The sequence below is a fragment of the Lingula anatina genome, chromosome 1 (assembly GCF_051362555.1).
Source record: "Lingula anatina isolate TDL-2025a chromosome 1, LinAna3.0, whole genome shotgun sequence".
In the NCBI taxonomy this organism is placed as follows: Eukaryota; Metazoa; Brachiopoda; class Lingulata; order Lingulida; family Lingulidae; genus Lingula; species Lingula anatina.
In genome coordinates this window covers 20,619,653-20,647,152 of record NC_141767.1, presented here as the reverse complement: position 1 = coordinate 20,647,152, position 27,500 = coordinate 20,619,653, and the positions used below count along the sequence as shown (strand labels likewise).

Here is a 27,500-nt window from a genome sequence, read left to right as displayed (position 1 = left end):
ATAACCAACACAAAATCTATGTTGAAATATTTAGAAATATACGATGCCATTAGGGCCCCTTCAAATAATGTTAAATCGGCAAAATAGATTACATTTTGAGAGCGGCACATATTTAATCATTCCCAGTTTACCCTGTTTGATATCGCAACTGGTTATAATAAGGTGAAGAGCTACAGTTAATAGCTACTGGTTCATTTTCAGACTCTGGATGGCTTTATTTTCGTGGTGGCGCCGGATGGGAAGATAATGTATATTTCAGAGACGGCCTCCGTACATCTCGGACTATCTCAGGTAACTAACCGTGAAATCAAGCACAGTTGCTCGACACTTTATAAAACACATTTTCACTATTCCTTTTTTTAAGTTTGGGAAAGTAAAATTAATGAGGTGCCACAGTTAAATATTTTTCATAATTGGACTTATAAGGTGGTCCAGGGAGAAATTGAAAGTTGACTGTTTTATCTTTTCTTTGTTTCAAAAATTGAACTGAATGACAGCTGCTAAGTCAAATTTGTTGAGTCCTTTGTTTTCTAAAGTAAAAAAAAATCGCCAAAAATCATATATTATCACATTACTGATTTTAAAAGATAAATAACCTCTTTGACCAGTAAATCACGTATTACATCATCCCCAGTCTCGGAGAAAAGCAACATCAATTATTAATTCACGTAATAACCAATTAATTCCCAGGTGGAGCTGACAGGGAACAGTATTTATGAATACATTCATCCGGCTGACCATGATGAAATGACAGCCATCTTGACTTTCCATCAGCCTTATCACCCCCATATGGTCCCAGGTAAGATCTCGGCGGGACGCGTTTCACTTTCTGGACTGTCGCTTTTTTTAATTAAATTGATTGTTCAATACTGGGGGTCGTAGATTAAGAGGGATGAATTAGGGACAGGGTCCCCGTGAGTCATCCGAACGGTGGCGAGTTACGCGCATTTGATGTGGTTGATTAGATTAAATACATATTTTTCACCGAGAAAGGTGAAAAATGTCAGAAAAAAGGGCAATGAAAAAAAGGAAATAAGTAGATTGCAAATTTAAATGGCTGAAAATTAGAAATTAAAAAATACATTTAGACGAGGTTGCTTAGAGCATTAGAAAGAAAATACAAATAAAATGAAGTGATAAGACAAAAATATAGGCTAAAAAAATTATTATTTTTCAGAATTTGAAATAGAGCGAGCCTTTTTCCTACGGATGAAGTGTGTTCTGGCCAAAAGAAATGCGGGCTTAACGTCAGGCGGCTACAAGGTACGTAGAGAATACATACAACGCCATGACTCAGAACAAGACAGTCTAAACAAATACATCATCCTAACATCGAAAGCATTTGCAAAGTTTACTGTAACGCGGGTTGTAAGTGTTTCTTTATTTAGCTTTCATGACACGTGTAAGAAAACTAGTTCCCATGGAGGCTTTTTTGTTCACCTTTGTTCAACTCCTTATGGTTTGTTTGACCTAACGCACTAAAACATATGGAGTGTTCTTGATCGGTGCAGTTGTAAGCATGACGCGGACTTCAACGAAGACGCTGAAAATCTTGAGCAAACCCGTGCCTCTCGCTACCCTCCTTGAGACTGTTGGTTAACTTGCAAATAACATTCTAATGAGCTCCTAATACTATTCATTGTTTTTCCGGAAACAATCAGTCACTGTGATACTATGTACTTTGCACTAGAATCGAGAGCAAGAGACACGAGTTGGTCCCTACTCTTTTTATGCAAAACAGTCACTTCATGTGGGGGCCAAGTTTTTCAAGCGTTTTTCCAATAATGTTTGATTAGAAAGAGAGGTATGCCAAGTCACAGTGATTCGCCATTAGTGGGCCAGGTGCACCGATGGAAGACAGGCTAATATTACCAACGACTTCTTTGCTGCACTCTCGCCCCTCGTCGCCTTCATTAACTTTTCAATAGAGAAACTCCTCGCTTTTGGTCGTGTGCCGCTGACAGTTTGCTTTAATTAATGGCGTTAACGGGGAATGTCATTTGGGTCGTTATTATTAGCAATTTAAACACCTTATTATTACATTGAGCTGATTAATACCTCCAAAGACAAGCTGTCACCAAATCTGTTCGTGGTTTGTTCGATTTCACGGACATGAGAACCCCAGCCTTTATTTACTTCTGTTCACTTAATCGGGTTACTGAAAATTATACCTCATATACACAAGGAAAATGATGGAATTAATAGCTAGTGCTGTTAAATGATAAATAAGTAAAATTGATATAAGTGACGCGAGGTTTTTACAACGCAAGAAAAGTTCAATTTTGGAAATACAAAAAATTCATGATTTCATTCAGAATCTTTGACACTTTTTTTTTTATTTATTCAATCAGGTGATTCATTGTAGCGGTTACCTGAAAATCAAACAATTGACACTGGACATAGCGCCTTATGATGCGTGCTATCAGAACGTGGGCCTGGTGGCTGTCGGTCACTCCCTTCCGCCCAGTGCTATCACAGAGATTAAAATGTACAGCAATATGTTCATGTTCCGCGCCAGTCTGGATCTGAAACTCATTTTCCTGGACGCCAGGTAAGAATTACTGATTGTTTTAAAAAATTTATCAATTTTTTCATTTAATGTTGTATATACATTTACGAATGGTCTTTGCAAAGTATGAATTGATGTGGTATTTTTACAAATGAAACTATATAATCCTCTGTCTATTTTTTTATGCATAATGAATGTGTTGATACAAGTATTATTTTAATAAAAATTTTAAATATATTTCTATATATCAAAATTGAATATTTTTCCAGTACTGATAAAGCGGGTAGATTGCTTAGGAACTTTCAAATTTAAATAATTTTTTTAATTGCTAAATATGAAATAAAACGAAAAATAAATTTGATGATGAAATGTTTGGTCACGTATCATTCACAAAATGTGCCCAAAATTAATGTAAATTAGAAATTGAATTTTATCCGAAGTATAGCCTAAAGCAGCTGCAACGTGTTTGATTTTAAAATATTTTATTGCTGAAAATTATAGAAAATCAAACACGAAAGACGAAAAAAAAAATCACTCGCCGTTCTCAAATTGATTGATGAGCCTAGATGTTAATTAATTGAAAAAGATCGGGGCAGCGTCATCAGAGGCAATTAATTCAAAATACCATTTGTTAGGATTAGTCTTATTAATAATAGGATTAATTTTCAATATTCATTCCAGGGTTGCACGACTAACTGGTTACGAGCCTCAAGACCTGATAGAGAAAACCATGTACCATTATATTCACGCCTGTGATATATTACATATGCGATACGCTCACCATACTTGTAAGTGTTCTCTTCATATTTTCATTTTTAAAATATATACAAATCCTAAAGAAAGATACTAAATGGCATAGAAGTAAGTGCATGAGGATTTTCACAGTTCCCGGTTCAAGTGTTACAGGGAGAATATGATAAATTAGCTTCAGCGCTTTTTTTTATCAAGCTCTAAGTTCAAACGTTATGTTAATTTATATAGAAAACGAGAGTAGTCTAAACTTAGTGCATTATTTGAACAACCTGAGCACTTTCTTTTATATTTTTAATGTTGTTACATTATTCTTTAGTACGTGATCAGGCAATAAGAAACATATTTGCTTGTGTGTTTTTGAATGCTGAACAAAACGGATCGTATTTCGAACAGCAATAATATTTCGATCTTTAAGATTTATTCAACCATGTGCCATTGAACAGAGAACCTTGTGTTAAATTGTTTTTTATTTTTTGGTTCATTTAAGGTGATTGAAAATAGGAATTTTAATTTTTTGACCCTCCAGTATTTCTCCACAGGGGAAATTAACCGGAAAGTTAAATAATATTCCTCTCGCTTTACGTCACCTTAGCTAAACAATAAGTTACATTTCGTATTTATAGGATTTCTTTGAAGAAAAACCTATACTGAAGCTTTCAGTGTTCATTATAAAAAAAAGAAAAAAAAGATGAAGTGCAACTTAAAAGAAATATAGACTTGTTACTGTTATTTTATAGGGCTCACAAAAATACAGCACTATTTTTCCCAGCACCTCTAGTGCTGTGTAATGCCACTTTGACTCATTTAATTTTCGATTTTTTCTGAAATGACCATTGGCAATGGAAATTTACAATTCGTAATGTTTTTAAATTGTTTATTTTACTATTATAATTATAATTGTTATTTCGTGACTCAACAGATAATGGCATTTACTGGTTTTTATTTAACAGCTTTCATCAGAAGAGATATTGAAAATTAACAACTAAAAGTATAGAGTATATGAGATGATCTCTCGTTTGGAACAGAAAAACATTTTCCACCGGGTTCTTCCCATATCAAGATTTAATGTAGTACCCTTGATTTTTCATTCAGTGGCCCTGCTTGATTTATTTTTAATGAAAATGATTTTTTAAATGGATGATAATTTGTTAATTCATCACTGCCTCTTAAAGGTCACAGCCCCAAGAAATATTGAAAAAAAAAAAAAACGTCATGTTTCCAGGGCTCCAAAAAGGCCGTGTCCCCACCGAGTACTGTAAAAATGTTGATATTTTCGCCCTTGCCCACCAGATATTTAAATTCAACATTTTCTGGTGTTTTTTATAATCCGATGTGCCAGAAAGGCATTTATTTAAAAAAAATGTTTTTTTTTTCATTTTCCCGACCAATTACTAAAAACAGCATTTTCTGAAGTGTTCCATTTTCCAGTGCTCCAGAAAGGTCGTGTCCCCATCAAGTATTGAGAAAATTTTGTTTATATTTTCCGTCCTTGCTCACCCGGTATTGAAAACATTTTCTGATGTGTACCGTTTTCCCAAGCACCCGAAAGGCCAAGTATTGGAAGCTATTTGTATTTTCCCCACTAGTTATTGAACACAACATATTTGAGGTTTTCCATTATCAGTGCTCCTAAAGTGCCACGTATACACCATATATTGAAAACAAAATGGTTATTTTCATTTTTTCTTCCAAGTATTGAAAACATTACACTCTCATGTTTTCAATTTTTCAGTGCTTCTAAAAGGGCAGGTAACCACGAAATACTACCGATTCCTGGCCAAGGATGGAGGCTGGATCTGGATGCAGAGTTACGCAACCATCGTCCACAATAGTCGTTCGTCCAGACCGCATTGTATCGTCAGCGTAAATTACGTATTAAGGTTAGTCTTGTATTCACATAGCCCAGCTGACTGTTTCTGGGCTTTGCATTCCCTCTTTTGAGTTTACACGTGCCAGCCGCAAGAGAAAACATCCATTGTACGTGTTGGTATATCAGTGTGAAAAAGGGGTGGAGTGAAATGTTGATTATAGAAATAAGTTTTTGACAGGATACTTCAAAATAATTTGTAGATAAGCAATTATCTATGATATTATTATTATTATTATTATAAAACAATTGTAATAAAAACATTTCATGATGGGATTATTTTCTTTTTCACAGCGAAGTGGAAGCAAAGGATTTACAGCTACAAGTAGAACAAACTTTGAACAAAAACGACGCTTCTGGCACAGGAGGCTCGGAGCGTCCAAAGTCGGGAAAGAGTAAAAACAGTAAATCAAAGAGCGCGAGACGCTCTCCATACCCGTGCACCGGCTCCTCGTGCACAAGTCCAAACAGAAGCGAATCAGATTATTCAGAAAGCCGTGGGGATAGACTGTATGGGTATTCAGAAGTACCTTTAACCGTCCAAGGTTATCCGCCATCAGTTCTTTCATCACAGCCGACGGACTCCGACCGCGGTCCTGGCCCTGGCTGGCCGTATTATCCGCATTATATGACGCCGGCGTACGGGAACAACCCGTACGCCTATTCGTACCCACAAGCGTACCCCGCTCCAATAGACGAGCGGTTCTTGCAATCTGTTCACTCTAGTGCGTATTCTGGACTTGTACCCGCGCAGGGGACCGCGATGGGTTATGGGACTAGGTTTCCTCCCGCGGCACAGAGAACTGAGCAAGAAAGCCGAGAAACCCGTAACTCGGAGACAGGAATAGGGACAGGGGCTGGTCCACAACAGAGGTATGACTGTCAAATGCAAAACAATTGCCCCAGAACCGAAGCGTTTAGTAATTCCCCTCCTTCTTACTCCACGCCATTTAGCAGTCGGTCAGAATCGTCTGCCTCGGAAGTTGAAGCCTTGAATGAAGAATATGAAAGGAGGAGGTCGGTCGAAAGACGGCCGGGATCAAAATTTGACAGTTTGGTTGAAGCAACACAGCAGTTGGTTAAAGAAGAGAGTTACAAGGCGACGAAACCAAAGTCCGGACCTTCCTCGAATCAAACACGGGATCTGGCGCAGCAACCTTCAGTCATAATGCGTTGCCCACCAGAGCAGACATACTCTGTATTAGAACCAACGAGTCAGGCCCGTCTTAGTGCCCTCTCTTCCTGTCAAAAATCCGCGACGCCATTACAAACAGACATGAGCAATGGGTGTGCTAACGTTACAAATGCTCGAGCAACAAATCTCACAAAGGATTTCCCTTACACGGTTGGTGCTAGTAGTATGGACCCACATGTCCTTGGGCTGAGGACGTTACAACACAAGGAGCTGTCTCCTATGACGGATATGTATAGCAACTGTCTCAAATCGTACGAGTCCTATGGACAATATGGCGGTGGTGGCTTTGGAGGATCTCGGTCCTTCACAATGGTTCCACAGGCAGGGTACACTAGCGTTATAGTCGATACGCAGCAATACCAAATGGCAAATGGCTATGTACACTGAAATTGTTCTTTTTGAATTTTTTGAGTCAAATATGGGATAGATGGCGTGTTCTCGGACTGAAAATCCGTAAAAATTTTGAGTAGGCGGGTTACATCCTATGAATGGTAATACACATGAAAGAAAAGGAGTTCGATCTTCACTTACAGATTAACGCATAATGGGAAATGTTTTCTTTAAGGTGATCCAATAAAACGACAAGGATTCTTTCTTAGCATAAATGTTTTATCGATATCGTCGTACTTTTAAGTCTTTCAATTCCGATGAACGATGCAATTGAACAAACACATGGATTGTAATGCATCACACTGCAATATTTCTTAGCCCAAATACTATGCTTAAAATGCAGCACAAAATAAGCAGCATTAGACCATTATATAATACACAAGAGAAAATGGTCACAAGTTTGCCTTATGTATATTTTTTATAAAAGCTCGGTGCATAACTTGTTTTGTAATTTTCATATATTTATGCACTGCAGTGTAACTCTAACATTTGCTACACTGCAATCGCGATGAAATACGGTAATTTTGGAATTATCAAAAAGACAGTTCTTCTTTTCAATGAGAAAATCAATTTCTTGCCAGAAATTTGTAAAACGAATTGTTATTTAGCGGACCAACGTACAACGCATGTAAATGCAATGGGCATAAAAAGTGTCAGTCGTATACACACGACTTAAAATGAATGTTTCAATTAAATGATTATGCACAGGGTACTATGGTGCATTAGAAAGGTTTTAATTTCTTGCTCAAATGATATTATCATTCCTCTTTTATTTAAATATATTAGGAAAATATAGCATACAGGAATTAAAATTGTATATTATATATAGATAGGTGTCCAGATATTTGTCAGTGCATAGAAGTTGTTTGAATTGAAATAATGCATTTCTTTGGTAGTCAGATATTTGTGAAAATTGGTCTCTGGCTGCATATTTCAGAACCCACCATTCTTTCTTTTTCAAAAGGGTGGGCATTGTTAACTCAGTCTTGTCGAACAATAATGCTACTGTTAAGGCCTAACCTGAAAATGGTGTCCACAACACATGTTGTCAATTGCAAATAAAACGCAGGTTCATAAAATGGGTCACTAATTCTTCGTATAAATGCGTATGTAATCTCTGGTCTTTCAGTGTTTCTTAGGTAACCCAGAAATTTCTATATGCTATATGATTCATCTTTTGCGCATGTATCTAAATGTGTGTCAGCGACTTGCAATTTCACATATGCATCATATTGTAACCATTTAGATATTTGTATGTCAACTAGGTTTTCGTATTTTCAAGATTTCAAAATTAAATATTCTCTCTTTGTTGCATTTTCTCAGAATGATACAAGATTTACCATATTTGCATTTAAGACGTTATTGTTGAGCGTTTCATACTTGATACTTATAATGTTATCAATATTGTGGAAGCACTTCTTTTCAAGTTATAACCAATATCAGCGATTTATTCATCTTACTGGGAAGATGACTTCATAGGACCCATCTCTGAACATTAGATCTATTCAAGATTTAATGTATATTATTTGAAGGAATCACTTTTATTATTTCATTTGAAAACGCCTTTGGGAACTCAGATCATTTGAAGATATGGCCAATGTCAATGATTGATAAATACATATATGAATGTATGTAAGAGGATCTCTAATAGTGAATTAAGTCAAGTATGGTATATTTAGATATATAGCAATCAAGTAATTAAGTTGTCCATTCGTGCCAATGTGATGTTTAAGTGATGGTAGTAGAATCAGATTGCGATGCTGTGTAACACAACTATTATTAATAGATGATTTTTAAGTCATTAAATGACTACGTATTTGATTCAAGAAATGCCATGCGACTTTGTTTCTTTATATGCACTTTCAAGTCAAACACTCTTGACAACAGAAATAATACACAGCTCTGAAAACTGGGTTCAAGTTTCTTTGAAAATTTTAAAGCTCAGCCTGTTGGAAAATGAAAAGATGCAGCATCCATTTTCGAAGTTTTTGTAAAAAATCTAAAGTATTATGAGGCTTTGAACAGAAATTGGAAGCATTAGTTTTACTTAAAAACGATCCAGTTTGAATACGATTTCACCTTTTTGAACCGACCACATGCATAACACATTAGGGGAATTGCTTCCATAGCACAAATTCTTCAGAACAGTTCTGATAGGCCAGCTTCTCCAAGTTTGGCATCAAAATTTTTGCATACAGACTAGATAAGTTTTCCTGTCCCAGAAAGATAACAAAAATTAGGACCGACAGAATTCGAAAAACTAACGCAACACCAACCAGTCTGCCGAGTTAAGGCAGGTCGGGGTTTCAGAAAAAAATTTAGGAAAATATTGTTGACTATACAGAAAAAAAATAACTTCTTGAACGCACTTACAAGTACTTTTCTTGTAGAGGCAATTTTTGTTCAGAACATCAAAGACGGGTCTTATATACGTGCGTTCCGTTGAATATTCTGAAACATTTCTCAACACAAAGGTACCTTTCTAAAATGTACGCTTTTCATTTTGTAATATGGTAGTTTCAAAATTAATTTTGTATATTTCCCGCAGACAATAGTCTACCCTTTTCACTGCTTTTTTTTGCAATCTATACTATCTCTGAATTTCTGTTTTTCCTTCGTGAAAAAATTTCTACATTTCTGATGAGTCTATATAGTCTTCAGCAAACCCATCCGATGTTTTTGTTAATAAGATAATGGTATCGTCTTTCGAGGTCAAATTTCGAAAACGTGTTCCAAATACAAAATTAAAGCCAATATTTAAAAAGATTAAGAAATTACGGATTTCAGTTTGCATTCTTTCTTTTCCTCCGAACCAGTAAGACCGTTGCACGAAAATATAGTCATGTTGGAGAAAGAGATTATGCACCACTTAAAAACGGTGTTACATGCTGAAACCTTCCAATATTGACCGATGCGCAAATATTTCGATATTCGCCCCCCTAATACAACTTGAGCCGCTGCCAGAACGGTTTTGTTCGCCAAACAAAAGGTTAGGCGTTTGATGCAACGACTAGGTCTCAAAGACTGCATTCAGATTATTTGCACAGAAAATATAATCCAGAGCTTCCCAATGCCACGTTTGTCGGGGTAATGAATGGGGTTTTTAAGCTAGCCGTCCTCGAGCATTCTCCTCCGACTTCAGTCACACTTCATTCGCTTACCGGGCCTGGTGAAAGCTATTGCGTAGAGAATAGGGGGATTGCATATCCTGTGCTAATCAGTTCGAGGGAACTTCAACGTATTACTATGCTTTTAGAAATTAGCACTCGCCTCTGGAGTGGTTGCCATAGAAGGGAAATTTCACTCAATGATCGTGCTTGAGGTTTTGAAATGCTGGCTATTTCAGGACTCATTTTCTAACAAGTCGTGGTTAACCGTTCACCGCGCAATAACCAAGAACAAAAAATGTGTAAAAACAAAACATTTTTAGTTCACAAAACCCATTGGAGACACATTCAAGACCGACTCAAGTAGCTTAAACTAAGCGACAATCACAGATGCTTACTGGATATTACAGGTCTCTTAATTTGTACTTGATCACTTTGGGCTAATGGTTATGCATGGCATAGCGCCAATGATAGCCTCCGAGCTCCCTGCATATATGTATATGGCTTTCGTTGGCCCCTGACCCCGGGAGACACGAATCAAAGCACCCGAGCAGGGATACGGGAATGCCTGGCTCAAATCACAATACCACATCCAAACCCGAAGAATGATCACAGAACAAAACTTGCCGACCATCACAATACGGAGCAATTCAGATATATCTGGGCCTGTGTAAACACCCCAGCCTTCCGTGTCATTTTCATGAGAAAAGAAATGAAATGTCAACAATGCGTCCCCAATTTTTTTCTTTCAGTACTCGAATGAAGACCATACATTGAAATTTCCCAACTGTTCAGTGTGTCATATTGTTCGTCCTGACAATCGTCTGCTGGGGAAAACGATTTCAAACCTTCGGGAATTGAATAGTTAGCTGAACACATAATAAATGCCCAATGGTACTTCAAAGAGTAAGAGGTCTTTCAAACGTGGATCAAAACATTAAAAGGTCATGAACAACGTCAACAGCGACGAAAAAATACCAAAATCTGTCCAGCAATTGAAAATAAAACAAAATGTGTTTACACTCGTAAAACAGCACCGTTTAATAAACAAAATCCCATGGTACTTGCTTAATATTGTGTGAATAAAAAAAACTTTAAACCGACACACATGATCAATTCAAAAAGTAGATATGCATCAGTCGTTTACAAATTACAACTTAATAAAATCAGTGCTTCAAATTAACACAGCATAATTAATCTAGCCATCCATTTTCAAACCATGATCAACGTTTTTTTTCTCAGAAAAATAACATGCACGGTGTGGCAAATTTAAACAATACTAAAGTGACATTTCACTCATTTTTGTGCCATCGTGCATACTGTATAAACTTACATTGATAACAAACATGAATAAATAAAGCGTATTAATATTCGCCTATCACAATTCTTTCTTCACAATCCGTTTGACGGTTTCATGCGTATATCAAGGACTATCATTTCACATATTAAGTCTTAGCTTTAAATTTAATATCAACACGTCTGCAAAATCCGTCTCTGTCTAAAGAAAAAAAAACAAGTCATGCCATGCAGTGCACTCAGGAAAAGGGCACGGTGTATTACTCAATGTTAAAAAGAAACACTCCTCCTGCGCTAACTCGTGTGCTGCTCACAGCTTCTTGGGTGAGCTCAATTAACTATCTCTCTTTGAACTTGATGAGATTCTTCATCATGTCAAAGCTGTTGCTGTCTGGTTGCACACTCAGACACCTGCCACTGGCAGCCTGCACCAGGAGGTAGCCATGTTCATCCAGCCCCGTTACCTCTACCTCCAGATTTCCCTCTCGCTCCAGTTGGATTTGGGCACCACTGAAATAAAAATTTAAAAAAATGAAAATTGACCCTTATCTGTGTGTATTTTTTTAACTCTTTTTTTTTCCAATGTGTTTTAATATCTGCATCTTATGTTTTCATTTTGGTCGTTTCCAATATTTCTGTTTTTCCCCACTTGACATTCAATAATGAAGTTACCATGAATTTGTATTCAATTTGGTATCATTGAAGGACTTTTGAAAATAAAACAGGTTTCAAGTTAAATCTCAAAAATAAATGAAAATAAATCATTACATGCAAAAAAAAACATCATAATGGAAAATGAGTTCTAATGAAATTACTGTTTATATTCATGAAAACGTTTTTCTCACAAAATATCTAAAATGACAATACTATAAATATAACTAACTTTTCAACTTCCATAATACAATCGAAAATCAAATAACTTAAGAATTCTGTCATATCACCACAGGAAAAAATCTTAGATGAAAAGATATAAAGAAATGTGTTTAATTCTTGAAAAAATGTTTTGCCTCTGAGATAATTGTACTGCCAAGACATTTTGGACAGGACCCAATCACTCAATATTTTAATACATAAATAAATAAAAATAAATGAACAAAATTGCTGCTTTAAAAAAAAATCTCATGAGTTGTGTCTTTTTTTTTTTTTTTTTTTTTACTGCCAAGTAAAATATGAAGACCACCCTCATGGTTTTCTCTTTGTGGACTAATCTAACATCCCATCACACAGGCCTTTTATCTTACAACTGTTATTAATTGAATGCTAGCATTATTTGCATCTCAGAGATGAATTGCTTCCTGGATAGGTTCTGCCGAAGTAAACCCTTTTTTGGGGTAGTTAAAATAAACAAAAAAAATTTCTATTGGTACTTAAATTTCACATAACATTTTATTAAACATTTACACATAGAGTATTTTTTTTCAATAAAAAACATTTATTAATTAATAGAGAAAATAAATATTTGTTTTTTTTAAATCAAATTCTGATCTTTTATTATTATAAATAAATAATAAATATTTAAATATTATAAAAATGGAAGTAAGCTAAATATACATAAAATTTAATGAAGACTCAGTTGCCTATGTCAAGATGAAGACTAATTTCAGATGTTATATGTTTTTTTTTTTTTTTTTTTTTTTTGTTATCAGCTTTACATAGTTGGCCTATAATATTTTCAAATCCTAAATTGCACAAAGATGAAAAAATTGGCAAAACTTAAGAATAATGTTCTTATGGAAAAAGAAGAAAAAAATGCATCCACTTCAAATGTTTAGTATCTTAACTCCAATATATATACATAAAACCAGTAAAACCATAATAAATTAAAAACATATTCAATGACCACACAAGTTAACATGAAAAAAAAGGGGCCAGATAGAATAACACTCCTTGAATGTATAGTGAAACAACTTAAATCAACATGACCAGGCTACAGAAATACCTTCACCTTAAAAGTCCAGAAAGGCCAAATGGCCATGTAACCTCAGAAGATTGACAAATTGACAAATTTGTTAAACATGACTGGCTTGAGGGAAGCACTGACCACTGAGGCCTACACATGTTCTAATTAATCATCAATATCTTTACCAAAGCTGCATAAATGAAGCAAGACCTGAGCCAGGTTAAGTAAAGAGTGTATGATATCAGGTGTGACAGAGGCTCACTGGGCCGTGTGACCTGTGACGGGAGAGATGGGGAGAGAGAATCTGATTAACCACTCGAGCTGCCAGAGACTTAGAGCGATCCCTTACATTTGACATTGAGTGGATTTTAGCAACTGAAAGCAACAAAGGTTATTGTTGTAGGTTTGCTTAGTCAATATCCTCAGCCTGCCAACACTGTGTGTTATCTATTGACCACAGTGTGAGGGGAACAATTGACAGGGGGATGTCTGTCCAGGCGTGACCTTTTCCTGCCATCGGTCAGTCAATACTCCACAACCAACACGGTGTAAGGGAGTGACTGACAGAATGGGAACAACAACAATAAAAAATCTGCCATGAAATCCCATGCTGAAGTAGTCATTTACACGTCAGTTAAGTGATCGATACAAGGTGTGGATTTTACTCGCTGCTCCCACAGACAATTGAAATTCAATAAATATTAAATGAAACCGCAGAGAAGGGATGAAAAGAAAACAAACAAACAGCTACGGGGTTTGAGGGAAGCCATGAGTGACTCACATTCATAATAATTCTTCATCGCATATGAAAGGTAGAAGCGGTGCAGGTCGATTTAGTTTTAACTGCCATCTTTCGGTTAACGATATTTGAAAGTGAAAAGCTAGCTCGTGTATACACCGCAAAGGGAATATCAAACAAATTATGTAACACCTTGCTTTCACACCTAATTGTGTTGTTTTGCTTATATTATGGTGTTAGTCAGTAGAAATGACGTAACACCGAGAAATGTCCACATAATCATTCGCTTCCCAGCAAATTAGATTATGTAAAAGTTTGCCTTACCTTTCATCGATCTTACATGCATTAAGTGAACGATCGACGCGCCGCCTTTCGGCATCATGCCGCGCGCTCATGGACACGCCATAAGTCACACAACCATCACTGCGCACATTCTAATTTCAGAAAAATATGCAGTCGCTCCATTTGTGCATGTCGTCTTGGCTGCATCAATCGCCTATGCCAAGGGTTCACAAACTCACAACGAGGGAAAGCTCCGTTTTCTTTAGAGCATACATATGGCTAAGAATAGAGTCTGCTTGTATCCAGACAGCAATTTTATGCAGAGAATAGGTTTATTGACACGCTCTGGCAATAACGTATTAAGAGGCCAGTCAAAGATCACACAGTCCATTGTATACATGGTGGGAGAGAAAAATGCTATTTGTTCATATTACTTATTCGTCCAGAAGCACTGTTTCTTTGACATTTAAAATCTAATGCATCAAAGCCCTTTTAATGTTAGTAATCTATCCTGCATATTTATTTTGTCTTTAAAAATCATGCATACTTACAATGCTGTATTTCAGTGCTTTCAAACAATGGAGGTGCGAAGGTAAACACGATGTGGTCACCAGATTGAAAAGTGAGCTGGCCACTCTTATGTAACCCATCAATAACATTACATCACCAACATAAAAGAGCAAACACTTTAAGTGACATAAAGCCAGTCAGATCTGCACTTGGGATAATTTGTTTTGTATCACAACAATGGCTGTTTGTGCCTTGCCTTCGGCCCATGACTTTGATTATAACCCAAGGGGGTTCGATACCCATCAACATCGACCAAATAAATTCAATATATCCAATTAAACAATAATTAAGATGGTACGGGTCGATCGTTGTTCATGAAGGCTCAGCCACTTCATCAGGTAGCTGGCAAAATATCCTCAGGCTTTTACCTCAATATTGTGCCATGACCGCATGAAAAACAGGCTACATTACGCCATAAAAACCCCTGAGGAAAGGAACCCCGATTTGCTGAAGGCAATTTCTTTTATCCCCTTTGTCTCCAAGTTACAGATATTTACAATATAATGGTAGTGTAACATATTGGTACATATGTATTCCTTACATAAAAGGTGTTCGAGTTACACAAGTTCCATAACCTAGAAAACAAAAACTGGACGCACCTGTGTAGCCAATATTTGTAATAGATCTTCAGAAAAGCGTCCACTCCTTCAGTCTGAAACAGATCTACGAGTCTTTCTAAGGCAGTCACAGTGAGTGCGATTAGCTGTTCAGTTGAGCAAAGTGGCAGGGAGGTCCCGTTCTCTTGGTTGTACTGCTTGATGATGTCATTGATGCAAATTGTGGGGTTGCTGTTGCTCACATTAAAACCACAACCTAAAATGGTGACAAAAAAATTAATTAAAAATTGAAGAAAGAAAAAAATTTGATTATGTTTCTGAATAAAATATATAACTAATTTTATATTTTCTCTAAAAGTGCTTTAATTGACCACTTGTACTATAAATAAAATATAAAAAAGATATAAATCATGTAAAGTAAGTCAAAAAATATTGAAGCTTCTTGCTTGCACTAAAGCTTTCTCAGTTACCTAACCTAACATTAATACTGAGGTCAAGTTTGCTAATATTTTTATTGCCAAATTATCCTGAAAATTTAACTTCAGGGTATTGGCACAACTGGTGACATTCCAGCTCATTGAACACATACTATTCTGAAACTATCCTCCAGTTATTTACCGGGCCGTGTTATTAGGAAACAAAGAACAAGGATTTATCAAAATGACTTTTTGATCTTTGGTGACCACTACCCTCAAGATGAATTTTTCGACTCTGCCTGAATGATTATGGCGCGTGCCAGAGTGCCGCTATTTTCTCAACAGATGATGTAAGTTTTGTTCATAAGTTAAGAAGGCAGGCAGACAGAGTATGCATATACCTGCAATTAAGATCAATAAATCAATGTTGCTGAATCTTTAAAATCCATGCAAGAGAAGGTGACGTAATAGTATAGACTTACCAATGACAGCATGGACTACTCCATGCATTATTGTGGAGTTAACAATGACACCTCCCAGCTTGATGACATTGTTGTAGTAAATATCATTGGGCCATTTTAGACGTAAACAGATGTCCTATAATGACAAAGAATTAAAATGTTGTTAAAATTTTGTTTTCCAATAAAAGTATTACAATGAAACTGCAGACAACAGATATCAAACCTTGATAAAATTCTTTTTCCAATTTTGATATCAAAACTTTCCACAATAAATAATACAAATACTGATTCAAAGTAAAACTGATAAATACTTAATATTACAACAATGAATAAAAAATAATGATTGTGCCCAATTTTAGATTGTAAAAGCTTTTGGTAAAAATATGAAAATTACATAATATGGCTGGTGCTGCATCTCAGAATGGCGCCTGCCCCATCTTTCTTTATTTTTCTCCACTTTTTGACCATTGTTCTAGTCACGTATGTAGTAATGATTGTTTACAAGTTGGCCAGAAACAGTAATTATAACTCAACACTGAATGCATTAGACCCAATTCAGCTGGAAAATCATGGGAGCATGTGAAGTCCTTGACTTTCTTCATCTATAATGTCATGTGACTATTGCAAATGTTTATCCTTCTGTTAAAGGCAGTTTGAAAAGATCAAAAGGCTAGCCCGTGGAATGGTCAGCTTTTGTTGTGGACATTGCACATGGCTGACCACCTGCTTGACCAGTGAACGTTGGTCAACATTGCATCCAAATATGATAATTCTAGTTTACAGGTCTAATGAGCACTTTATGTAAGCCAAACAGACTTTCAAATTTTTCACAACACATTTTATCAAGTAATGGACAATCTGTGTGACTGTCACAACTTAAAAAGTTTCTACAATTCTATGCTCCATGTCTTTTGATATATGTTTATGGTTTACTTAAATAGACTGGTACATTACTTATTTAAAACAGGTAATTCATTAGCAAAAAGGGGATTTACTGCAATTATTAATAAATGATTTGGTAAAAGTTCTCAAAGGACCTTCAGAACACAATGAATCACATCCACACTCTTACAAAAAAGTCCTATAGGATCCTATAAGACCCTACAGGATTATATAGGAAATTGGCCCAAATTCCTATAGGCTCCTATAGGATCTTATAGGATCCTATAAGACTTTTTCAGTAGGGCAGCATACTTTTTCAGTTCCTAAAATGCTTTCATTGCACAAATTAAAAGTGTGTCTCAAAGAATTTTCAAAAATACATGATGGCCTTTTATTTTTAGAAACACAATTAATCAGTAAATGTCTTAACAATTCATTCGGTCTTTAAAGGCTTTGGTCTAAAAGGCTTTACATGTCTACCACATGATCCATAAGAAAAACAATTTCACCATCACTGGATATCAGTTAATGTTGCTTTGAAAACCATTGATAATCTCATTATAAAATGTGATTGACTGGTTTATCAGCCAGTGTAGCGTACTATGTTTAGTCGCCTCAGGGGGATAGATAACCACTAACACAATCGCAGTGCTCTAATATACAACTACGCCATTACGCTCGATATGATTCCTACACACGCATCAGTTTATGAATGAAACCGCCAGTGGAGTCGCTGTGTTAGTAAATGGATTATCGAAAAACATTTCGATAGACATGCATCATAATTAGCTAAATCAGATTGAATCAGTGTCATTGAGCATGTTGTTTCCTTTGAAATATATGCTGACAGTTTGGGTCAGATAACAGGATGGGAACGCTCATATACGGACATTTGAGGTAAGCATATGTTTTATTTTAAGGAAATGATTGAATGTTTCTGAAAGTATAAAACCAACGAGGATGGGGACGTGGAATGACATGAACACTAATACTTCAAATGCTTTTCTAGCATCTTTCGCACATCATGATACTCACTACGGTAACTATACTATCTAAAATAACGTCAGTCTGTATGAAATTGCCAATGGAGCGAATTAATGGCTGTAATGACAGGGTGAATTAGTTACTGTTGTGAATTAAGCAAATTAATTACTGGATACATAAATTAATACATTTCCAATGGGCATGGTATTGTAATTAGCTTTGATGAGCCGTTTTGTTTTTGACTAGCAATGAACTGATGCCACATCCATTGAAACAATATCAAATCAAAGGATTACAGTACACTGAAGGGAAGTGAACAATTCAGAAAAAAAGCCAATTATGTAGCTGTGTACTCCAACCCATCTTATATTTGTTTGTATTGGATTTAATGAACCTTAAAAATGACATTTTTGTTCCTTAAAAAGATTAAAATTTGCCCCATGTGCTTTCAAAATGAAGGGGATGAAGGGAAGAGAAGCTGCATAAAACAAAGAAATGCATACAAACTGCTCAAAGGTAATGATCAAAGGTCTGTTTAAACAAGGGATGATTTGGACTGAAAACGGACCAATATGTCGGTGGTCTGTAAATTACATACCAGATCTGGCTGATGAGCAAAATATACTGTGAAAAATGAGTATACAATGTACCTGATATCCAGGCATACTAGTGACAGCCTCCACCACTGCTGCAGAGGTGATGTGTTGAATAAAAGCCAGACGTTGTCCCAGTTTGGATTTCAGTGGGATTCTCAAGTGCAGAGTGAACAAGGCACATCCTCTAGGACTCAACCATGTATTTTCACCGCGACCTAGAAAATAAGATCAAGAGGACAAGATTTGTTGTGTGCCGTTATAAGTATATAAGGTGTTGCATGAATGCAACTTAGTCTGTTGTTATCACTTTTCAGGTGATTATTACTCTTATAATCCAATAATCCATGAACTCTCTGAAATCATTAACCCAACAGGCAGATATATTATAAATTTATTATTGATGTAAATTTGGCATTTACGCTTTTAACACAGAAGTATGTTCATTTCAGCTTTCATGAAAAATGTTTGTTTTCTTGCTTATGCAATTAACATTTTATTGGAAAATTCTCACACACTGGGCAAACAAACCTGTAGTAAAAAGCAGTAGTATAGTTTTTCCTATCATGTACTAGATATGAAGCAAAATTAGATATATCTCCCAAAATCAATATCACAGAAAGATTATACTGATGCACCAGTGCAAAATCTAGGCCACCTTATTTAAAGCTATCTTTACCTTTGCCACTGGTTTGTTGACCTGCGATAGCTATAAGTCCAATATCTTCAGGCACAGAAAAAAGTAATCTTATAGATAAAAAAGAAAAAAAGAATTAAATAGGGGTTAAATGTTCAGATAAGTGACTATACTCAAGCATTTCAAAAATTCACCAAAACACAGTAGCATAGTTTTTCATTGCGTTAGATGTTCAAATAGGGGCTCATGCCAGTGCCACCTATATGTAAAATCTGAAATTAACACTCTCATTAAAAAGATTGTTGCCCATACTGATAACCACATTAATTACAGAATATTAAGGCCAAAGAACTTTGCATAAAAATCTGGAAATTTTTTAATAATATTGCATAGATGGGTAATATAACAAAATTAGTAAGGCAAAATTTCTGCATACATACGAATATCTGTCTGCTTCTCAATGAAGTCATGGATTTATGAAAATCATTCTTTTTTTATATGTATACCTACATACACATTTAGAAAAACAGACATACTAATCTCATTAATGATAGAAAACTCTGTCCATGAGCCCCTTTTCTAGACTTTTATACTTTTATAGTCAATACTAACTCAACATACCCATCCAACACAGGCATAGTAGACTGCATTACATCAGAGTAAAGTACACCCTGTCCAAGTACCCTGGTTCCCAGGTTATCTTTGTATGCTGCAAAGTCAAAATTAGCTACCCTGCTGTCCACAGCTCTAGTCAGAATAGGGAGGATATCCGGGGTGATGGTTTCTGGGAGATCACGCTTCGAGTCCAAGAAATTCAGGGTAATTTTCTGTGATTTTAGAAGGCCATTTTTGAGTCTGTGCTGTATTGAGGAGAGGAAAGCATTCCTTGTGCCCTGAAATTGACCAGAATTAAATTTAATCTAAAATTTGCTTTCAGAAATAATCTTCCAAAAATGAAAAAAAAATAGAATATTTTCATAGTTTTTCATAAAGTTATGTTCAGACGGTCATTATTTGGATTTGAAAAATAGATCAAAATACAAGATCCTACACAGAGGCTCAAATTGGTAAATCATTGAATTTTAAACAGACCAAACAACATAGTAACTGATCAGACGACAAGTTTGGACACAAAGATTTTCATGACTAGAAAAGGGGCATAAGTTACCACTGAAATACTGAATAAGGAAAAAGCACAACATAGTAAACATAATTGACAGTCTATTAAATTTGAGTATTTTGCACTGATAATCCACTGCCTTTGTCTTTAGGCTTAAAAACAAAAGAAACAATAACTTACTTCGCCACAACACAACAACACAGCTGGTGTTAGTGCTGAGGCTTTCACAGCTTCACAGCGGAATCCCAGGCTGGACATCATGTCTCTCAGAATCTCAAATCTGGCATGGTTAGCTTGCTTCAAAAGTGAAAAGATATCTGCATTGATTGCCATTTCACTTGGATCCTTCTCTAGCAGAACCTGGGGTTAAGCACAAATAATAAACAAGCTGTATTATGCATACCTGAATCTTAATAGGTTATTAGGTAATCTTTATAGGTAATTAAACTGAAAAAACATGCCATCTTGAAATGCGTTTTTCTTAAATCAAAAGTTGTATTTGCTCAATATGTTTGTAGTTGTCATTAACCAAAACTAGCAAATGACTGGATTAAGGTTTTATGGCCGCAATTAGTTTTTTCATATGTGTCCTACAGAAAAAAAAAGATATACAGTCCAAATTTACTTTTAAGACAAAAGCCAAAGAATAAAAACCTGAGATAAGATGGCAGTTCCACCTGTCCTAGATTTCACAATCACAATAGCCGGCTTTTTGGTCTTCTGGTTAAACCCAACTGTTCTCATTTCAACACTGGGTTTCACAGTCTCAGGCCTAAATGCAAACCTGGTGCATATTGTCGTCACTTCCTTCCACGATTTATACGTCAGAGACATAATAGCTGCTGGTGCAGTCTCCACTTCTTCTTTTTCGATGAAAAAGCCATCCAAAGGACTTCCGAAACTGAGAATATTCCCTCCTTTTTGAAAATATTCCAAGAACTCACTGTCTGTTGCATCGTAAAGTTTGTCGCTGCAAATGATGAGCAGGGCAGTGTTTTCAATCCATGGGGTGGAGTGAACTTGGTCATGTTTCAAGTGGTATATAGCATAAGAATCTGTACTAAGGCACTGTTCAAACACAGCCTTGGCCTTCAGGAATAACCTAGCAGAGTCCTTTTTGCCACAGTATATTAGCACATTGGGTGGTTTCACAACCAGGTTAGCTGTCCTCCCTTTGGATTTTTGAGCACTGTTTGCAGTTTTCTGTATCCCACTGTCGTCAGTTATGAGAACCTCTGATACCATATCTCTCAAAGAAATTTCCTCTTCTTCTTCTTCATCCTCCACTTCATCTTCATTTTGGCATTCGTCCAAATTATTTTGAGTGATCATTTCTTTTACTTCATTAACTGCAAAAAATTCTTCCTCATTTTCCTTGTCCTCTAGTTTTGAACCCTCACCCTCATCATCATCAACAACAAAAGGCACTTCAGTTCTCTCCTCAACTTTGTGTAAAGATGACTTTCTTAGAGACCCTTCCCTAGAGGGGAAAGGGAAACCAGAGTTGGTCTTGCAAGGTGTGTCACTGCCTGATGAAATGATGTAATCTGTGCTGCTGTCAAATCTTAGCAAGTGTGCAGGCTGGCTGACAACTTCAACAGCTAAGGAGAATTAATAAAAAAACAAAATGAAAGTTATAGTTCTTCAGTTAAAAAGACTGAAAAATACATTAAAAAATTATACATATGGAAAATTTTTTTAAGTCTAAAAATATCAAAAAGGTGTCTTTATTTCAAAAATCATAATGTGAAAGAATAGAGCAAAGATCCACTTTCTTCCATTCTACTGTTTAATTTAACTAAAAGATGTTATTTTTGAAAATATCCTTGGGTCTCACATAGCATTTCTTGTATCTCCAGCACATCTTCCATGAAGAGGCAACCCTCCACAAAAGCCTTGCCCAGAGTGGCAAACTGGTCTGGTGAACACAGGACCACCACACCAAATGGACTGCCTGACCGCCAGGCAAGAGGAATTCCATAGTCATCTACCTGTTATAATATATCCATATTTATTCTCTGATAATATTTTCATTTTTACAAGCAAATTACCATCATCACTGAAACTGGTTTAAGAAATAAATAACTTTCAATTGCATTATTGCTCAAAATTAATTAATTTATCATGCTAATTTTTCTTCCACATCTACATATAAGATAATATTCAAATGGAAATAAGATTTATACAGAGCAGATGTAATGTGTGTGTGTGTGTGTGTGTTTTTTTTTTCCTGTCATAATTAATAAAATAATCACCTTAATTCTTTTCCTCTTTGGAATGTTTCCAGCACTGACCATGTAGGCATTTTCATCATCAGGATGAACGGTCTCTAGCAGAATGTACAGCTTGCCCGAATTTGCTGTCATTTCTGGTGTCCATGACTGACTTTTTAAGAATGACGTCCAGCGCTGCAGGTCAACTTTTTGCTGAAATTATGTATTTCTTTTTTTTATTTGAATTCTAAAAATCTGAATGGAAAACACCATCCATTTTAATGCATATATACTGTAGTCTATGCATAGTAGCAACCTGTGCTTTTTTATGGTTCTAAACAGATTGACTTTTCTTGTGAATCTTATTTCATGTTTTCAACCTCTATTTACAAAGAATCTGCAAAAACCCTTTCTCATCTGCAGAAATAACCAAGGCACTGGAATTTGTTCTAAAATCAATTACATGGTGTCACTCACAGAGTTAACTTTATTGATCACCATAAAGCCAGAATGGACAATTCTATCTATAAATGCAAATCGAGCATATCACTTTCTGATGGGCAAATATAAATACAACTTCCAGATTCAGCAAAATATATGAATAAGAAAAGGACTATTCCCCCCCCCCCCCCCCCCCCCCAACTTGGGCATTTCACACAAAACCAAGCAACCTTTTATACCATCTTGCCATTAGAATGTTCCACATCCTTGAGACAGTACTCTCTCTCTCACCTTTGGATGTATCCTCACCACTTGTTTTGCATGGTCTTCTATCAGCATCTCCTCCGTCCATCCACTCAATGCGTGTTCCACCAGGGGAGAGAAGTGGCAAGACTCGGAGAGACTTGGAACTACCTTCTGAAGGTTCCTGAACACCAGACTCTCCTTGGCAGAGGCACATCTTTGGACCAGGCTGAAATACTTCATCTTTTGTGTTTTTTCATACCATGACTGGTATAGCCAGATGAAGATATATCCAAGTGTGATGAACATGTTGAATTTCTTCTAGCTCAACTCTGCCACGGTGGTTATCCTTGTGGGGAAAAAACATAAAATTAATGTGGAAGTGAACATAATAGCTACTAGTCGGTGCGAAAAGTGCTTCCGTAAAAATCAATACTCAGGAGCATATAATTGCTCGATATTTAGATTTTCAAGGCAGACTCCCTTCCAACATTGGATTGTTTGTGTATCATGATATCAGGTATGTCCCCAGGGAATTTGAAAATCGATTCCTCTTCTAATAACACTGAAATAAAATAGATATTTTACACCAGTTTTCACCCAAATGAAACCAAATTAACTACTTGGCTCGCTTATGCACATACGTGCACGCCATCATTCGAGTTGAAAAGCAAACTGATAAACATACAAATTTGAATTTCAGTTTTGATCTACTCCTTAATTTGAAAGTCTACTTAATTTGCGCCTGTTTAATTATTGAGTGTTAAAAAAAAAGAATACCACCTACACAAACACAGCAATGCACCCATTCACCAGTGTATTATATCATATAAATTCACCTTAAAATATAAAACTTAAGTACGCTCTTTATCTTATTATAATGAGACCCAGCGGGATAATCTCCTCACCTGATTCCATGTTCCTGGAAAATTGAGTTCATTCATCCCACTCAATGAGCTACATCATTGTGGTGATATTGATTACCACAGTTCTACAATCTGGAAAAGAATGGATACAAACACAAAATAAGCATCAAGCGTGTTCTAAGAAAATAAATAAAGTTCATTTGACAACCATCAAGCTCATAACGACTGACAAATTGATTAAATGAAATGTCAGAAACACCAGGTAACTGAAGATTGCTTAAGAGTCATCATAGGGATGTGTGCTATCAATTCTGTAAGCAATGGAAATTCTAACAAAGATTACTTGGCCATGTATTTTGTCATTTTTTTTCTTTCTTCTTTAGTTCTTTAACTTGACTTTAGTCTTTTAAAATTAACATGCAAGTTTCAATCTGCCTCGTTATGTTTCTTCCGTCCCTTCCCTTTCTCCTATTATTCATCTAGTGCTAAACAGGCACTGCACGTTGGGATGCTTTGTATAGAATACAAATACTTAAACTTCAAAGGAATCCAATTTACTTCTTCGTTAAATTTTACGGAAAATAAGTGTTTTAAAAGCTTTGATAATGAAATTAAATTTTGGTGCAGAACTTCTCAATTTGGGCATACAGCAGCTTCAAGAAAACCAATATTGGACAGGACGGCATCACCAAGATAATAAAACATTGTTTTATACATATTTGCATAAAGCCATTTTTGTTTATCAAGGTCCTTAACTTAATGAAAATTTAACCATAGACATTTTTCATGCAAACAATGACAGCAAATCTTCTTTTGTAAAATGCCTTTATTACATTGCACAAAATGGAAGGAAATGTTATACACAAAAGTATGGGAAGAACAAGGTGATGTCTTAAAATCCAGTGTTTGTGTGCAAAATTACCAAGAAAAACAACAACAATTAAAAATATTTGACACAAAATTTTGATTTTGGCCCATTTTTATGATTTTTCTACCATGGAAATGGAAAACATGAAAAAATAATCAAATACTGTCAGCATAAATATTTGAACATTATTTGTTAGTTACAAAAAACATCAAAAATATAATTAAATCACAGGAAGTCCAATAACAACTCTGGAAGTGGCATCGGTATAAATCATAAAACTATCACTCAAAGACTGACAAAGTTAAAACTTCCCACAATACATGTAAGTTACCCTGTAAACTCCTACATTTCGTTCTAATCATCATAAATGGGAGAAAACCTAAGAAAGTCCAACAATAGCTTGGGAAGTGGCAGTTTATCAATCATCCCAATATATGTGTGTGAGACGATAACACTGCGACATATCTCTCTCAGTTTCATCATATTTTGTTGGTAAGGTATCTTGTACACTGTAACGCCCCAGATGCGTAATATGCGTGAAGACTGCCTTGTGGTATGACTCTTATCACAGTTTAGCCTATATACGCCAAACGCATTGCAAGATGCTGAAAATGTTACCATACTACATACAAGTGATTTTGCTGGATGGCAATGCGGAACTCTTCCTAGTGGCAAAAGACGTTCTGCATCGTGAAGATAAATTACACTTTCTCCCGAGCAGGTGCGTGTGTTGAGCAATATACAGGTACCCTGGGGATGAAACTGGATTTCAACAGGGGTGTCGACTAGGTCAAGGTAACACAGAATCTGCTTTTCTTTTATATCATAAGTTAACAAAGTCCTGCTGAATGATTCCTCTCTAAAGCAGCCATACATAGAAATTCTCTTATAAGAATACAGAGGATTGAAGCTCAGCCCATAGTCTATTATGCTCTGATACATAAAAGATATATCAGTTGTTTGGTCTAAAATCCACATTTGGGATTCCTTAAACTTGATGCACTTAAAGTTGGTTTTCATGTACAAGGGTGTTAAGGTGAGGGGGGAGGTAGAAGGAAGATCCTCATCAAACTGAACAATAAACACAGTTGCTCCTGGACTGATATAACAGAACACTTTCCTGTTGGTTGAAAATGGAGAGTATTCATCACTCATATCAAACACACCTAGTTGTAAATTCTGGGACAAATCGTAGAAAATCAGTTCTGTTGATTCCAAGACATTAATATTGCACATAAGAACAATCACAGTTTCAGTATAGGCCACTACATCCACTTGGATTTCCTTCAACTTCACCTTCCCAAAATTATGTGCATTAAGTTTCACATCTCTAGTTCTATTGGCATGAACATTGCAGATTTCTACCAACAAGGTATTGCCACGGCTCTTTACTGGTTTTACTTTGTAGGCAGACTTGTAGCGGGTTCCAGTATGGTTTCTTTTCTTGTAACCTAGCCAGTGGTATTGCTCATAATGGCAAACTTTGCTTGGGAATCCAGGGGCAAAACCCAGAGTTTGACCGCTGTTGGATGTCCATTCGGTCAGAGAACATTCTTCAGATTTAGTGGTCAGTTCTGGTACTGCTTGAAAGTCTGATGCAGATACTTGGACTGATGAACTGGACACCCTTGCACCCATCCTTGAAAAAAAGATATATATGAGAAGATATTTATAACCATTGCCATTAAAATGAGTATGGTAAAATTTGGACCAAATTCTTTTTTACTGATAAATTCCAGCTTATATCACTGTTGTTCTACACTGGAAGGCCCAAAGAGAAACATTACATGTAAAAACTCAGATTGGATGTGTGTAAATCCTTGAGTGCTTGGCATGATAAATGTAACTAATATTTCATTTTCTTCTGAGTAAAATAAATACTTATCTTAAGTAAGTTTAGTCATGTTAAACTACAAAGTTAAAATAGAAGCAAATTTAACCAAAACCCATCTTAATTCATCAGAAAAGAACTTATACCTGTATTTTAGGGAGATACATCCTTCTTGTTGTCCATAGCAATAAACTTAAATTGCGTAAACTACTCCCGCATACCAGCATCGGTCTGTTTTCTCTGTCTCTTGTAATCTAGTTCACATCAACAATACCGAACCGCTGTACAGCCGCTTTTAAAATAAGTAAACACATTGCGCAACAAACGAGAACTTGCATGAGTACGTGTTTCAAGAAGCTGCTCGTGAGATATCTTTCGGCTTTTGACATTTGTTCAAGTGAATTATATTGTTTAATATAAATAGATTTTCACGGTTACATATCAAATTAATGTGATGTGTTTTAAATATTTAAGCGCAGGGATTTAACTTAACTGCATTAACATTAGTGTCGAGTCGAACGAGGTCATGTGTACGTTGCCATTGTGTTGGAGTGCAGCGGCCTACCTTCATGAATTGGTATATTAAAACAAACGGAAATGTAGGTGTCCGACCGCTCTGCAGAATGTCTGTTATTGCAGTTTGTTTTGTAACAAGCACTCGCTATTCTGAAGACAATCTAGTATATTCTAGATCTTTTTAATGACATACATTTAACAACGATTTTTTTCCGGTGCATACCCTTGAGGAACTGATGCAAACACGCTGCAACTTACCGCTGG

General features: G+C 36.0%; 3 protein-coding genes across 7 annotated transcripts in view; 1 reads left to right on the top strand and 2 right to left on the bottom strand.

Annotated features, from left to right (window-relative positions):
- Positions 1 to 8,547, top strand: part of LOC106176360 (single-minded homolog 1) — a 33,173-nt gene extending 24,626 nt beyond the window's left edge. For all 4 annotated transcript variants that reach the window (XM_013558709.2, XM_013558712.2, XM_087001275.1 and 1 more), the window contains 7 exons: positions 202 to 291; positions 691 to 799; positions 1,178 to 1,263; positions 2,352 to 2,551; positions 3,191 to 3,297; positions 4,995 to 5,142; positions 5,424 to 8,547. In XM_013558709.2, coding sequence (XP_013414163.1) covers positions 202 to 291; positions 691 to 799; positions 1,178 to 1,263; positions 2,352 to 2,551; positions 3,191 to 3,297; positions 4,995 to 5,142; positions 5,424 to 6,711 — 2,028 coding nt within the window. In that variant the 3' untranslated portion in view covers positions 6,712 to 8,547. The remainder of the gene's footprint in view (positions 1 to 201; positions 292 to 690; positions 800 to 1,177; positions 1,264 to 2,351; positions 2,552 to 3,190; positions 3,298 to 4,994; positions 5,143 to 5,423) is intronic.
- A 1,577-nt stretch (positions 8,548 to 10,124) lies between these two features.
- On the bottom strand, positions 10,125 to 27,488 carry LOC106176354 (biotin--protein ligase). Of its 2 annotated transcripts, none has more exons than XM_013558697.2 (13): positions 27,286 to 27,488; positions 24,064 to 24,153; positions 23,204 to 23,504; positions 22,514 to 22,684; positions 22,096 to 22,249; positions 20,913 to 21,859; positions 20,439 to 20,618; positions 19,760 to 20,031; positions 19,181 to 19,248; positions 18,559 to 18,719; positions 16,064 to 16,178; positions 15,208 to 15,421; positions 10,125 to 11,627 (listed from the first exon to the last, which is right to left on the bottom strand). In XM_013558697.2, the coding sequence occupies exons 3-13, from the start codon at positions 23,462 to 23,464 to the stop codon at positions 11,456 to 11,458; spliced, it is 2,715 nt and encodes a 904-aa protein (XP_013414151.2). In that variant the 5' UTR covers positions 23,465 to 23,504; positions 24,064 to 24,153; positions 27,286 to 27,488; the 3' UTR covers positions 10,125 to 11,455. The 2 variants fall into 2 exon arrangements, with proteins under 2 accessions (XP_013414151.2, XP_013414153.2); XM_013558699.2 differs by having other exon boundaries at positions 27,430 to 27,447.
- LOC147764083 (uncharacterized) lies at positions 24,830 to 27,288 on the bottom strand. The gene is made up of 2 exons (XM_087001303.1): positions 26,867 to 27,288; positions 24,830 to 26,528 (listed from the first exon to the last, which is right to left on the bottom strand). Exon 2 carries the CDS (start codon positions 26,525 to 26,527, stop codon positions 25,244 to 25,246), a length of 1,284 nt encoding a protein of 427 aa, XP_086857429.1. The 5' UTR covers position 26,528; positions 26,867 to 27,288; the 3' UTR covers positions 24,830 to 25,243.
- Positions 27,489 to 27,500: the final 12 nt, after the last annotated feature.